General features: G+C 44.2%; 2 protein-coding genes across 2 annotated transcripts; both read left to right on the top strand.

The window, feature by feature from the left end:
• The first annotated feature begins 1,105 nt into the window (after positions 1 to 1,105).
• Positions 1,106 to 4,309, top strand: LOC133242236 (melanoma-associated antigen 4-like). Its single transcript, XM_061408343.1, has 3 exons — positions 1,106 to 1,173; positions 1,933 to 2,025; positions 2,364 to 4,309. The coding sequence occupies exon 3, from the start codon at positions 2,368 to 2,370 to the stop codon at positions 3,391 to 3,393; it is 1,026 nt and encodes a 341-aa protein (XP_061264327.1). The 5' UTR covers positions 1,106 to 1,173; positions 1,933 to 2,025; positions 2,364 to 2,367; the 3' UTR covers positions 3,394 to 4,309.
• Positions 4,310 to 7,921: 3,612 nt separating this feature from the next.
• Positions 7,922 to 8,447, top strand: LOC133242237 (nudC domain-containing protein 2-like). The gene is given in 2 exon segments (XM_061408346.1): positions 7,922 to 8,125; positions 8,127 to 8,447. Coding segments are annotated over 2 exon segments (483 nt in total). The 5' UTR covers positions 7,922 to 7,936; the 3' UTR covers positions 8,421 to 8,447.
• The last annotated feature ends 6,543 nt before the right edge of the window (positions 8,448 to 14,990 follow it).

The following is a 14,990-nucleotide window of genomic DNA, read 5'->3' on the forward strand; positions in this document are numbered from 1 at the left end:
TGTGACGTCACTGATCCCGATGGGAGGGGAGGAGTGAGGGCCCGGATCAGGTGTCTGGGTTCAGGTCAGCAGAGTGAAGGAGCCCAGCTGTGCTAGGAGTCAAGCTAGAACCCTGAGGGGGGCCCTGGGACCCCAGGGCATCCAGGTTGTCAATGCTCTCAGCCCTGGGAGACCCCGGCAGGGTTGTAGAAATGAGCCCCCTTCTCCCGCTTGCCTCTCAGGGGTCCTAGCTGGGGAGAGCCTGGTTCTAAGGGGAGCAAGGTCTGGGTGAGAGGGTGGTACCCAGACCTGCTGAGAGTCAGAGTGAAGAGCAGAAGGAGGGTTGAGGATGGCCGGGGGCATCATCTCAGCTTTGGGAAGCTCTGGGCTTGGAGCCCTGATGTCATGTCCACAGACTCCCCCTGGGGCGTCTCAGGGCAGTGACGGCCTTGGTGTGAGGGTTCCGCCTCCAGTCAACAAAAGGGGCATCCCTGGGCCTGCCAGGACTCAAGATGAGGATCTTGAGGGAGGACGCAGGGAATCCCACAGGTCCCAGCACCTGCGGTCAGCCCGGGGCGACTCTGGTGGGGGCATGAGCTCGGGGTCTCAGAGACATTGGAGACTTGATATAAGGGGCAGGGCCTCAGAGATTGGAGGGGAGATTCTTAGATTCTGAAGCAGTTTAGGTGAGGGAGGACTGAGGGGATGCTGGACCCCAATCAGAGGAGACCAAGAGAAGCCCATCCTGGCTGTTGGTCCTGCGTGACCCTGAGGTACGATGAGTACAACAGGCATGGCCTGACTTCCTGACATCCGGGTCTCATACTGGGGACCTGGTACAGGGGGCTGACTTCCTGACCTCAGGGTCTCAGATTGGGCACCTCACATATGGGGAGAGGCCTCAGGTGGGCCGATTCCCAGGTCTGCGGGGTGTCAAGTTAAGGACCCTGAGGAGGGACTAAAAGACCCTGGGCCCCAGAGAAGCCCATCTCTGTTGTCAGTCCAGGGCGACCGTGGAGTAGGATGAGCACAACACGCATGCGCTAACTTCCTGACATCCGGGTCTCAGACTGGGGACCTGGTATAAGGGGCGGACTTCCTGACATCCGGGTCTCAGAGAGACCGGGGCCATGGTGTGAGAAGCCGGGCCTGAGGTACGGAGAAGACAGAGTCCAGGTCCTAGCGGGGGTCAAGGTGAGGCCCCTGAGGGAGGAGTGAGGGGAGCCGCACCCCAGAGGGGACCCTGGTAGTCCCCGGGTGGAACGACCATGTGCAGCATAGCCTGACATCGGGTCTCAGAGAGACTGGGGACCTTGTGAAAGTTGCGGGGGTCTCAAAATGGCAGACGGGACAATCCCCAGTCCTGCCTGGAGTCTAGGTTCCATGTGAGGAATGACTGAGGTGGTTATACCGAAATAGGGAGGCAGGGATCCTGGCCCTTGTGGGGGCTCATGGAGGCCCTGGAACGGGGTGAGCCAGGGTGAGCATTTTCTTGACCTCTGGCTTAGGGCCTCGGGAGGTGACGTGTTTGGGCAGAGGGCGGAGGCTTCAGGTCTGCTGAGGGTGGACTCCCCGGACCCCGAGGGAGGACTGAGTAGACCCCCGCCCCTGTGGTCAGTGCTGGGAGGCCTGGCAGGACATGAGAAGAAGCTGAGGCCCAAGCATCTCCCCAACCTAGGACTCGCGGGAGGCCCTGGGCAGGTGCAGCCGCATGTGGGGCCCTTCAGTGCTTTCTCTCCAGATTCGGGTCTTGTTCTGAGAGTTTCCCTGCAGGTCCCCAAAGGGGAGGGTCCAGGCCGGCCAGGGGAAAGGTGAGCACTACAAGGGATCCCCGAGGGGACCTCCTACTGTACAATGGGGGGACCTCACAGATTCCACCCCTCCTACCATCACAGAAGGCGTAAGTCTGTGCCACAGTCTACCCCCAAGGTGCCCCCTCCATTTCTCTCACAGGGGCTCCAGGAACCAGAAGGTGAAGGCAGAGGTCTGAGGCCAGTGTCCTGAGGTCAGAAAGCAGAGGAGGTCTAGGCAGTGCCAGGAGTCAAGGTGAGTTGTTCCCTCTGAGTGTGCACCAGGGACTCCCTATTCCAGAACAGAGGGGACCCCACAAGGCCCTAATTCCCCTGCTGTGTCAGCCCCGGAACCTTAAGCTGTGCTGGCTGCACCCTAGGGAGCCACCTCACATCCTCCTTCAGGTAGCCAAGGGGTCAGGCCGCTCAGCAGGAGCTCGTCTATGAAGCCCGAGAGCACCCCTCAAGAGGAGACCTATAAGTGGCCTGAGTCAGACGTCCCAGGGTGGGTTTCTCAGCCAAGGCTGCTCACAAACCCCCTCTCCCACAGGCCTGTGGTCCCCATCTGTCCCCCTTCCTCACTTCTGTCTGCAGTTCGATGCCAGTCATCATGCCTGGGATGCATGAGCTCCGCCTGCCTGAGAGATTCTTTCAGAATCTAGGAGAGGATGAGGATCTGATGGAGGCACAGTTCGTTTGGAGTGAGGAGGAGGAGGAGGAGGAAGAAGAGGAGGAGCAGCAGATGGAGGAAGAGGAGCAGATGGAGGAAGAAGAGCAGGTGGAGGAGGTGGAGGTGGTGGAGGTGGTGGAGGTGGTGGAGCAGGTGGAGGAAGGAAATGCAGCTTCCTCTTCCTCCTCTCTCCCGGTCTGGGGCACCCTGGAGGAGATGGCTGCTGCTGAAACAGCCAGTCTCCCCCAGAGTCCTGTGGGTGTCTGCCTCTCTCCCACTGCCATGGCTGACACTCCAGGGAGCCAATCTGAAGACCATGGCCCCAGCGGGCAAGATGAAGTGCCAAGCACCTCGCATGACCACGAAGGTGCCAGCTCCTCACTCCAAGATGCACTACAGGTGAAGAAGATTGAGCTGGCACAATTCCTGCTCAGTAGGTATTTTGCCAGGGAGCCGACCACAAAAGCAGAATTGCTGAATAGTGTCCTCAGAGATTACCAGGACCACTTCGTGGTGGTCCTCGGTCAAGCCTCAGAGTACCTGCAGCTGGTCTTTGGTTTGGAGGTGAAGGAGGTGGACCCCAGTGAGTACACCTATATCCTGGTCCCCACCCTGGGCCTCACCCTCAATGAGATGCTGAGGGATGAGCAGAGGTTGCCCAAGGCTGGCCTCCTGGTGATAGTCCTGTGCCTGATTGCTGTGGAGGTCAACTCCGCTCCTGAGGAGGCGATCTGGGGCGCACTCAGTAGGATAGGGGTGTATCCTGGGAGTGAGCACTACATCTATGGGGAGCCCAGGGAGCTGCTGACCCAAGTGTGGGTGCAGGAAGGTTACCTAGAGTACCGGCAGGTGCCTGACAGCAACCCTGCTTGCTCTGAGTTCCTGTGGGGTCCCCGGGCCTATGTGGAGACCAGCAAGTCTGAAGTCCTGGAGTATCTGGACAGAGTCAGTTGAAAAGGTCCCAGTTCCTTCCACCCCCTCTGCAGAGGCTGCGAGGGAGGAGAAAGGGGAACTCTGAGCCAGAGAAGCAGCCAGGCTCCTTCCAGGCCCACGTCCAACAGCTTGTCCTGGGAGCAGGAAGGGAGGCTGATCTTTCCCTCTGTGACTGAAGAGGGAGCAGTAAGCCTTCTTAGCAGTGAGGACTTGGGCCCATTGGGGGAACCTGGTATGTGGCATCTTTGTGTTCCTTTTCTCTACAATGACATGGGGACTCACCTCTATTTTCTTTGGGAATTTTTCAAGTATTACTGCTTTTTAATAGAAGGCTTAATGAGTTTCAGTGTTTAACTGTCAGTGACATTGATCACACCATGTTTGTACTTACCCATTTCAAGAACAAGAGTTTTGCTATTTTGTAAAAGGAAGTTAGGAACTCTTCCATTTTATTTCATGGTTTTGAACAAGATAATATGGAATTAGAATGATTTTGGAAATGTGAACTTACTTAGTAGTTACATAGTTGGTGGAAGAAGTCTAAAATAAAACGTGATTGTAGTGAAGTCTTGCTTCTTATACTTTTTGTCTATCATTTTGTACAGCTAAGCTGTCTCTGTTTATTTGGATTTTCCTGGGTTATTTAAGGTATGATAAAATTGATCTGAGTTCATGTTGATCTCACGTGTATTTGTACTTATCCAATTCAAGACTGAGGTTTGCTATTTGTAAAATCAATTAAGAAGCCTTCAGTTATGGTTTGTGATCCCAAATTAGATAACATAGCATTGGAACAGGAATTTACTTGGAAATGTGAAAGTAATAGCAGTATAATTAATGGGGTCAAGAAATAGAGAAATAAAAGTAAATGGTTGTTAATTATTGAATTCTTATCCTCTTTTTCTGTCATTCTGTAAAATTAAAATATATATGTACAACCTGGATTTGTTTGGCTTATTTAATAAAGTAGAAAATCTGAATGAATAAGCCTCTGCTCACTGGCTCATTTATTCCCAAGACCTTCACAGAGCCTGTGCTCTGTGGAAGGCCCTGTGTTAGCAGTGGGGACACTGGGAGAAGCAGGACACCCCCACACCTAGAGCGATGGTCTAGGAACTGCAGTCACAGAAGGAAAATGGAGAGATGTCCCCTAATCCCACAGAACAGGGCAACATGGGGCGAGGTGGCGGGGCTCCAGAAGGAGCACTTGAGTGTCAGTGCCAGAGCCAGGGCAGTTTGGGGCTTTGGGAAGCTGGAGTTCCTGTGAAAGATGACTATGAGAGGTGATTGTGATGAAGCTCAGTGGTGGCAGCCCTCAGACCTGCAAACTGTGTGTCTTGGGGGTGAGGGGAAAGTCTGAAATGGATCTTTGCTATGAGGTGTCCTTTTGGAGGGCTTCCTTGTGCCTCAGCTGGTAAAGAATCCACCTGCAATGCAGGAGACCTAGGTTCAGTCCCTGGGTTGGGAAGATCCCCTGGAGACAGAAAAGGCTACCCACTCCAGTATTCTGGCCTGGAGAATTCCGTGGACTACAGTCCTTTTGGATCCTGGGTAAACCCCAAAGAGATCTCATCCTGGGGCAAGAAGGGGCCCTGACTCTTGTCGCATTGCTGCTGACCACAGGGACGAAGTAGGTGTTTTCTACTCTCCATCTGCTAGAATTTCTTCTTGGTATGTGGTTACATTCCTTGAGAGTGATGCCAAGAAGTCCGTGGACAAGCACTGTTGTCCCTGGTCTGGGAGAGCCAGAGTCCATGGCATTATTATTAGGTAATCTTGAGAGTATTAGGGGCAACTCAAGCAGTGTATAGATTTTTGGTGGAGGTAGAATTAGTGAAAATCATAGTTTGGATGGAAGAGCAGCTGGGAGGGAGAGAAGGAGTTGGTTCTTGACAAATTGTAGAAGCTTTGAGTTGCATCCAGCTGGGGAAGACTCCTCCATGCCTGAATTAAGTAGTAGATCCTCAAGGAAGGAGATTGTGTTGAGTTTTATTAATAAAACAAAGTTTCTGGCTAAATTAGCATTCTCTGTCATATTGTGTTGCATGCTGTCTGAGATATCTTAGGTAACAGCAACAACAAAATTTCCCAGAGCTCAGAGTTGTGAAATTGAGATCCAAATACTAGTACAAATAACTGCTAATCATAAAGATCAAACCAGGTTCTGCGTGGGGTGCTTTATTTATATCCTTGCAGTCCTACAGACAGGGCTCCTCATACCTGTTTGCTGCACAGATGAAGAACTGGGGCCCCAGGGTTTGGGCATCTTCCCAGGATCACATGCTATTAAGGACCAGGGTGGGGTCAGGGTGCCATAACAGAATATCACAGATTGTGTGTAGCTGAAGCAACAGATGTTTATTTCTCACAGCTCTGGAGCCTGGGAAGCCAGAGATCAAGATGGCTTGATGGTTGGTACCTTGTGTGAACTCTCTACCTGGCTTGTGCATGGCCACCTTCTCACTATGCCCTCACATGTCAGGAGGGAGAGAGAGAGAGAGAGAAGTAGGTTCTGTGGTGTCACTTTGTATCTCTGATCTCATGTTGAGGGCCCTACCCTCATAACCTCATCTAAACCTCATTATGTCCCAAAGGCTCCATCCCCAAACACATCACGTTGGGGATTAAGCTTCAACATATGAATTTTAGGGGGACACTATTGAGTCCATAGCATTTCCCTTGTAGATGAGGAAAGACCATGAAACAAACATCTACTAAGGCTGAATTCCTAAAACTTTAGAATATTCCTACTAGGTGAAAAATGCTTCCTTAATGGACACGCCAGCTTCAATTTAAAAAGAGCAAGTAACCATCCTTCTTCTGTCTCTTGTCTGATACATGCCTCACAGGAAATCCCTGATTTTCAGTGTGCCTAATGGCGCCTGTGCAGGTGCTCAGGCAAGTTCAGCCACGTGGAGGGTAACAGAGACTTGGGCTGAGATTGTTCTTGCATCAAAAGAAAAGAGAACATTCTTGCTTAATGAGATTATAGACAGAAATTGCCATAAGTCAATGTGCAGGCCTGACCCTGCCTCCTCCCATCCCTGGCAGCCTTCTTGGGCACCATCAGAGTTTAGTACACAGTAGGTACTGGTATAGCTGTCTTTAGATTCCTCTCTGGTGCAAAAAAACCTATCACAACTCTAACCTCTACTTTCTGGGGTCCGAGGGCTTAGGCTGAGTGGGCAGGTACCTGGTGGGCCAGCCCATGATCTTTTCAGAGGGTGAAGCACTTGGCACCATGGCACCTGGAAGAACCTCTTGTAGTGAGGGTACAGCTTCAGGAGGGCATAGGGTCATTTGCTGGCTTGGCACTCTGTGGGCATTTTCACATCTGGCAGCCTGGGAGGGAGTCAAACAAAATCCCAAGGTTGAAAGATACAAGATCAACACATAAAATTTACTGTATTTACATACAACTACAATTTTAAAAATTAGAAACCAAAAATTTTAAACACCATTTTCTGATGAGTTATGATGAGCATTATTTACTCTGATTTCTTTATTTTAATTAATTAATTTATTTTAATTGAAGGCTAATTACTTTACAATATTGTAATGGTTTTTGCCATACATCAACATGAATCAGCCATGGGTGTACATGTGTCCCCGATCCTGAACACCCCCTCTTACCTCCCTCCCCATCCCATCCCTCAGGGTCATCCCAGTGCACCGGCCCTGAGCACCCTGTCTCATGCATCGAACCTGGACTGGAGATCTATTTCACATATAGTAATATACATGTTTCAGTGCTATTCTCTCAACTCATCCCACCCTTGCCTTCTCCCACAGAGTCCAAAAGTCTGTTCTTTGATTTGTGTCTCTTTTGCTGTCTCCCATATAGCATCACTGTTACCATCTTTCTAAATTCCATATATATGCGTTAGTATACTGTATTGGTGTTTTTCTTTCGACTTACTTCGCTCTGTATAATAGGCTCCAGTTTCATCCACCTCATCAGAACTGATTCAAATGCTCTGATTTCTGTGATGAGTATATGTTGCTTCTATAGTGATCAAATAGATTCTTAAGTTATTATAAAATATTTAAGTTTTAGAAGGCTTTCCTTTCAGCTGAAAAGTTATGTGCCCAGAGATATCCACCAAGTTTCATTTCATATGTAACAAGAAATCTTACAAATAATCTCCATTAATATATTAATTTCCTCTTCAGAAAAAACTTACCATTTTCCAAAATTGCAATATTTAGGTATAAATCTAACAAGACATGCACAAGATCTATGTGTTGAAAGCTACAAAATGCTAATGAAAGAAATCGAGACATAAATAAATAGTAAATAAATAGAGATAAGTATCATAGACTGGTCAACTCAATGTAGTGATGATGTCTGTTTTCACTAAATTGATCCATACATTTAAAACAATGTCAATCAAAATTCCATCAGAATTTCTTTTGTAGATATAAACAAGCTGATTCAAAAAGTTTATGGAAGGACAAAAAACAAATTAATGGAAGGGCAAAAGAACAAGAATAGCTAAAACAATTATGAAAAAGTAGAATAGCTGCTTGCTCAGTGCCACCATGGCCAGGAATCAACTAGAGTATGTCAGCCCCATTTGAGGCTTGCAGTGGGGTGGTTCCATGTGGAACCCAGTGGAGCCAATGGTACAAGACCTCGAAGGAGGTGTTCACTGAAGTTCAAGCACCACCAGACACTCACGCCCAGGATATCCAGTGTGGCCTGAAGAGCAAGCATGTGGCACTGGCCATGGGTGGCCACAGGATCCTCAAGGTAGTGGCAGGGCAAACTCTTTGACTCTACAATAGCTGATGAGGGAACATGGACTCTGGAGGATAGAAAAATGATCCATATTGTTTTTACAAAGATGAGGAGAGATGCAAAAAATTGTTGGACTTATCTTCCAGAATATGAATATACAGCCCACCCTTGGGTTCAAGACCAAATGCAGAGAAAACTTACATTAGGGAGATTCCAGAAAGAAAATCCTGGTTTTGACTTCAGTGGAGCAGAAATCTCAGGAAACTACACTAAGGGTGGACCAGATTTCTCGAATCATGAGAAATAACTGATCTTCTTGCTGCATTTTGTGGATCCTAGCAGATGTTGCCAATGTAATCAGAGGAACTGATTATGTGGTGGAAGGAAATGTGGATGCTTAGTTAACAAATTGCAAAATACATTTAAATATGGTTCTAAAAATTGCATTCAAATATGATTTACATAGGAAACATCTTAAATACTGTGGGAACTATTCTATTGATACATGGCAACTTTTCTTTTGGACTTGTTTTTGCTCAGCATGATGTTTGATATGCTGCATTTTACTAATTTCATATTTAACCTGTATTTTTAATATGAAAAGTTTTAAGGTATAGATCATGTAAAATGACAGGGTGCTTTCAGGGAAAATTAAGTTTTTCTTTCAATAATTGTGATGCAGGAATTATGTTCAATAAACTTTTCTAAATAGGAAAAAAAGTAGAATAAAATTCTACTTTTTTAAAATACCTGATTTTAAGAAAAGGTTGTAGTAATCAATGTATACCTATGGATGATTCTTGCTGATGTTTGACAGAAAACAACAGAATTCTGTAAAGCTATTATCCTTCCATTAAAAGATAAATAAAAATTTTTTAAAAATATTCTGTGTTATGTTGAGGTATGTTCCTTCTATTCCTGCTTTCGGGAGAGTTCTTATCATAAATGGATGTTGAATTTTGACAAAGGCTTTCTCTGCATCTATTGAGATAATCATATGGTTTTTATTTTTCAATTTGTTAATGTGGTGTATAACATTGATTGATTTGCGGATATTGAAGAATCCTTGCATCCCTGGGATAAAGCCCACTTGGTCATGGTGTATGATCTTTTTAATGTGTTGTTGGATTCTGATTGCTAGAATTTTGTTAAGGATTTTTGCATCTATGTTCATCAGTGATATTGGCCTGTAGTTTTCTTTTTTTGTGGGATCTTTGTCAGGTTTTGGTATTAGGGTGATGGTGGCCTCATAGAATGAGTTTGGAAGTTTACCTTCCTCTGCAATTTTCTGGAAGAGTTTGAGCAGGATAGGTGTTAGCTCTTCTCTAAATTTTTGGTAGAATTCAGCTGTGAACCAACCTAGATAGCATATTCAAAAGCAGAGACATTACTTTGCCAACAAAGCTTCGTCTAGTCAAGGCTATGGTTTTTCCTGTGGTCATGTATGGATGTGAGAGTTGGACTGTGAAGAAGGCTGAGCACCGAAGAATTGATGCTTTTGAACTGTGGTGTTGGAGAAGACTCTTGAGACTCCCTTGGACTGTAAGGAGATCCAACTAGTCCATTCTGAAGGAGATCAGCCCTGGGATTTCTTTGGAAGGAATGATGCTAAAGCTGAAACTCCAGTACTTTGGCCACCTCATGCGAAGAGTTGACTCATTGGAAAAGACTGTGATGCTGGGAGGGATTGGGGGCAGGAGGAGAAGGGGACGACAGAGGATGAGATGGCTGGATGGCATCGCTGACTCGATGGACGTGAGTCTGAGTGAACTCCGGAAGTTGGTGATGGACAGGGAGGCCTGGCGTGCTGCAATTCATGGGGTCGCAAAGAGTCGGACACGACTCAGCAACTGATCTGATCTGAATAAAGAATTGGGTTTATATTTTATTTTAATCTCATTCATTACGCACTGTCAACTTCTTAAACCATAATACAAAATAAGAGATTTAAATGAATTTTAATTATGGAAGCAATACTGACATTACACCTTCTTTAGTAAAGAAATCAAAATGCTGTTTACCACCGATATCCCCTCTGGCCATATCTCTCTTTGTTGCTGACAAGTAAATCTTTCCTCCACACTTTTCCATGTGAATTTATAAGTAGAGGTTCTGATAACAACTGCACAATGTTCAGTGGACATTATTTTTTTTTTTTTTTTAAACATACAGGTATTATACTTTGATTATCCCTGTGTACTTTATTATGTTTTTATTCAAAATATATCTTAGTCATTTATATCACAGTAGATGTGCCACATGTATTTAACATTAAAATTTCTTCCTAGTTTTCCTTATAAAAACATAACATATCTTATTTCTATTCTATTTTCAAATATTTAGGTCATTTCTATTTTTTTTTAATGGAGACAAATCTGCAATGAATGTCTTTGTGTAGTTTCAGGGGAAGTTGCTCTGGGTTGCACATCAAAATTTTTATTTTGCACAAACTTTATTTTTATGAAGTTGATGAGTGGAGATAGTATCTCATTGTTTATTCTGCATTACTCTGATTTTAAGGAGATTGTGTATTTTCATACACATCTGATTGGCTACTAATACCTTCCTTTCTATGCATTGCCTAGTGAAATGCATTGTTCTTTTAGAAAACTGGGCTATATATCTTGAAATTATTGACTTATAGGATTTACATTTATCTAATTTTGTCACTGTTTTGCTTCTAATTTATTTGTTTTTAATTGGAAGATATTTTCTTTACAATATTGCATTGGTTTTTGCCATACATCACCATGAATTAGGCATAGAGACAGGGGTCATTTTGCATTTTTTAAAATATTTTTTCCATGTGGGATTTTATCATGCAGAAAATTTAAATGTACTATATGATTCTTTATGAATCTGCTTCAGTACTTTGCTTTATAAATTTCCTATACTATGATAGAAATTCTTTCTAATTATTTTTCAAACACTTTTTCTAATTTTGCTTGATACATTTATACTTTTCAATTATCTGGAATGTAATCTTTTTATGTGCCCTATGAGGTGCTTTTTTTCCCTCCAGAGAGTAATTCAAAGTCCTCACACCCAGTTACTGAAAAGTCCATTATTTTACATCAACTTGAAATTTCAATACAGCATAGACTAAATTTCAACATATTTATATGTTTACTTATTGACTATGTTCACGTGAAGCAATTTGTCTTTAACAATTACTCTTTAATTGCCATAGTTCTATAATATGCTTCAATTCTGAAAGTTATGCCTTTCTTTTGTGTACTTTCTTTTAAAAAGTTAGGTTAACTATGTTGGTTATTAACTGTTTCTGAACTTCGACGACCCAGAGGGATGGTACAGGGAGGGAGGAGGGAGGAGGGTTCAGGATGGGGAACATGTGTATACCTGTGGTGGATTCATGTTGATATATGGCAAAACCAATACAATATTGTAAAGTTAAAAAATAAAATAAAATAAATTTAAAAAAATATTCTGTGTTATTGATTAAAGGGTAGACACACTAATCAGTGGAGCTGATTAGCGAGTCCAGAAATAAACTTCACTGGGCAATGAAGAATTTGGGAAACAAGAAACGGGATCATAACTTATGTTAAGAATGTAGAGGTTAAGGTGATATTTGTTGGCGGTGCTGGAAACCCAGACAGTAAGTTTAGAAGTTAGTGTATTGGACAGAATGGGGTCCACACAGATAGGTGTCTGTGCAGGAGCATAAGGTCCATGTCTGAAGAAGGGTCTTCCAGGACAGAGCCTTCCCAGCTGTGGTCAGGAAGTCTTCGGAGTGCTGTGGCTGAGTGTCAGAGTCAACTTCTGTGAGGGGGTAGGCAGAACTCTGGGATTACAGTCCTCACTTCCACCAGAGTGTTCAGCCTTGTTTATATTTGTGAAGTGGATTTCTGTGGAAGGCTTAACTTGGAATAAGAGGTTCCACATCTAAAATTTTGACAGCCACTATCCACTAGATAAATGATGCATCATATCATAGAATTCCAGCCTTCAAGTACCTGAGCCCAAGGTTGTCTTCAGGTCTCTGATCTATTTATCCTGAACAACTTTTTTTACCAAAGATCTGCCAACTGCCTAAAACTCACACATTAGGCTTGAGGAGATAAGTTCCTGCATATTGGGGGATGTGGTGAGAGGTTGTAAGCTCAGTCTTGGCAATGACTATCAAGAGCAAAGTCCTAAAAGTGTCCTGACATAACAAGTATAAGATGGAAATGTCATTATTATAACTGTATAGTGTATTCCATGGGGTCACAAAGAGTCAGACATGACTGAGAGGCTGAACAACAACAATACATGAGCCACAAATACACAGAAAAAATAATTTAAATACAAGAAAACTTTCTCCCATTTAAGTCTTTCCTAAATTTAATCTTAGTGCACCTTTAGTTTCCAGCTGTGTTTGCAGAAGAGGAGATGGCATCTTATAGCATGTAAGCCACTATCTAAGCAACAGTCTTTTTAAAAAAAAAATTCTTTTCTGTTATGGTTTATCACAGGATATTGAATATATTTCCCTGCGCTCTACAGTAGAACCTTTTTGTTATCCATCCTACATGTAATAGTTTGCATCTGCTAATCCCAAACTCCCAATCAACTCCTCCCCTATCCCCTTCACCCTTTGGAACCACAGGTCTGTTCTCTGTGTTCACAAGACTATTTTTGATTTGTATTTTTCTGAGAGTTCCAGAAAAACACCTATTTCTGCTTTATTAAGTACCCCAAAGCTTTTCACTGTGTGGATCACAACAAACTATGGAAAATTCTTCAAGAGATGTGAATCCCAGACCACCTTTCTTGCCTCCTGAAAAATCTGTATGCAGATCAAGAAGCAATAGTTAAAAACAGACATGGAACAACAGACTGCTTACAAGTCAGGAAAGGAGTACATCAAGGCAGTATATTGTCACCCTGCTTATTTAACTTCTATGCAAAGTACATCATGCAAAATGCTGGGCTGGATGAAGCACAAGTTGGAATCAAGATTTCTGGGAGAAATATCAATAACCTCAGATATGCAGATGACACCACCCTTATGGCAGAAAGCAAAGGAGAACTAAAGAGCCTCTTGATGAAGGTAAAAGACAAGAGTGAAAAAATTGGCTTAAGACTTAACATTCAAAAAACGAAGATCGTGGCATCTGGTCCCATCACTTCATGGCAAATAGATGGGGAAACAGTGCAAACAGTGGCTTTGGGGGGCTCCAAAATCAGTGCAGATGGTGACTGCAGCCATGAAATTAAAAGATGCTTGCTCCTTGGAAGAAAAAATATGACCAACCTAGACAGCATATTAGAAAGCAGAGGCATTATTTTGCCAACAAAGGCCTGTCTAGTCAAAGCTATGGCTTTTCCAGTAGTCACGTATGGAGGTGGGAGTTGGACTATAAAGAAAGCTGAGTGCTGAAGCATTGATTCTTTTGAACTGTGGTGTTGGAGAAGACTCTTGAGAGTCCCTTGGACAGCAAGGAGATCCAACCAGTCCATCCTAAAGGAAAGCAGTCCTGAATGTTCATTGGAAGGACTGATGCTGTAGCTGAAGCTCTAATACTTTGGCCACCTGATGTGAAAAACTGACTCATTTGAAAAGATCCTGATGCTGGGAAAAATTGAAGGCAGAAGGAGAAAGGGACCATAGAGGATGAACGGGTTGGATGGCATCACTGACTCGATGGACATGAGTTTGAGCAAGCTCTGGGAGTTGGTGATGGACAAGAAGGCCTGGGGTGCTGCAATCCATGGGGTTGCAGTCGGACACGACTGAGTGACTGAACTGAACTGAATAATTAGCAATGTAGAGCATCTTTTCACATAAGCAACCATCTTTTTAACTTAAACCTATGGTCTCCAATGATCCCTGTTAATGCAGCCTAACATGATATCCAGCCCAGGCCCCTCTGCTGATAGGCATGTTTCCTACTGCCCACTGGACAGACCCACATGGTCACCTGGCAGAAGCTCAAGGTCGACATAGCCCACATCCTTTACACCTTTCCTCATCAACTAACAACCACCTCTTCCTCAGTCTCAACCGAGAGTAATAGCTTCTACCTAGTAAGAAAACTCAGAATTCAAGGTCATTATAGACTCTTCTCACCATGTCATGGTTTGTAACTCCCTGAAACTCTCTCCCAGAGATTAAATTGCCAACACCCATTGGATCATCGAAAAAGCCCGAGAGTTCCAGAAAAACATCTACTTCTGCTTTATTGGCTATGTCAAAGCCTTTGACTGTGCAGATCACAACAAACTGTGGAAAATTCTTCAAGAGATGGGAATACCAGATCACCTGACCTGCCTCTTGAGAAGTCTGTATGTAGGTCAAGAAGCAACAGTTAGAACCAGACATGGAACTACAGACTGGTTCCAAGTCAGGAAAGGAGTACATCAAGGCTGTATATTGTCACCCTGCTTATTTAACTTACATGCAGAGCACATCATGAGAAACGCTGGACTGGATGAAGCACAAGCTGGAATCAAGATTGGCAGGAGAAATATCAATAACCTCAGATATGCAGATGACACCACCATTATGGTAGAAAGTGAAGAAGAACTAAAGAGCCTCTTGATGAAAGTGAAAGAGAAGAGTGAAAAGGTTGGCTTAAAACCTAACCCAAATCAACCTTAAAACCCAGAAAAAAAAAGATCATGGCATCTGGTCCCATCACTTCATGGCAAATAGATGGGGAAACAGTGGAAACAGTGGCAGATTTTATTTTTTGAGCTCCAAAATCACTGCAGATGGTGACTACAGCCATGAAATTAAAAGATGCTTGCTCCTTGGAAGAAAAGTTATGCCCAACCTAGACAGCTTATTAAAAAGCAGAGACATTACCTTGCCAACAAAGGTCCATCTAGTCAAAGCGATGGTTTTTCCAGTAGTCACATATGAATGTGA

The sequence above is a fragment of the Bos javanicus genome, chromosome X (genome assembly GCF_032452875.1).
Source record: "Bos javanicus breed banteng chromosome X, ARS-OSU_banteng_1.0, whole genome shotgun sequence".
Classification (NCBI taxonomy): domain Eukaryota; kingdom Metazoa; phylum Chordata; class Mammalia; order Artiodactyla; family Bovidae; genus Bos; species Bos javanicus.

What these genes read in the sequence shown, in the direction of transcription:
- LOC133242236 (XM_061408343.1), top strand. Translation starts at nt 2,368, where the DNA reads ATGCCAGTCATCATGCCTGGGATGCATGAGCTCCGCCTGCCTGAGAGA.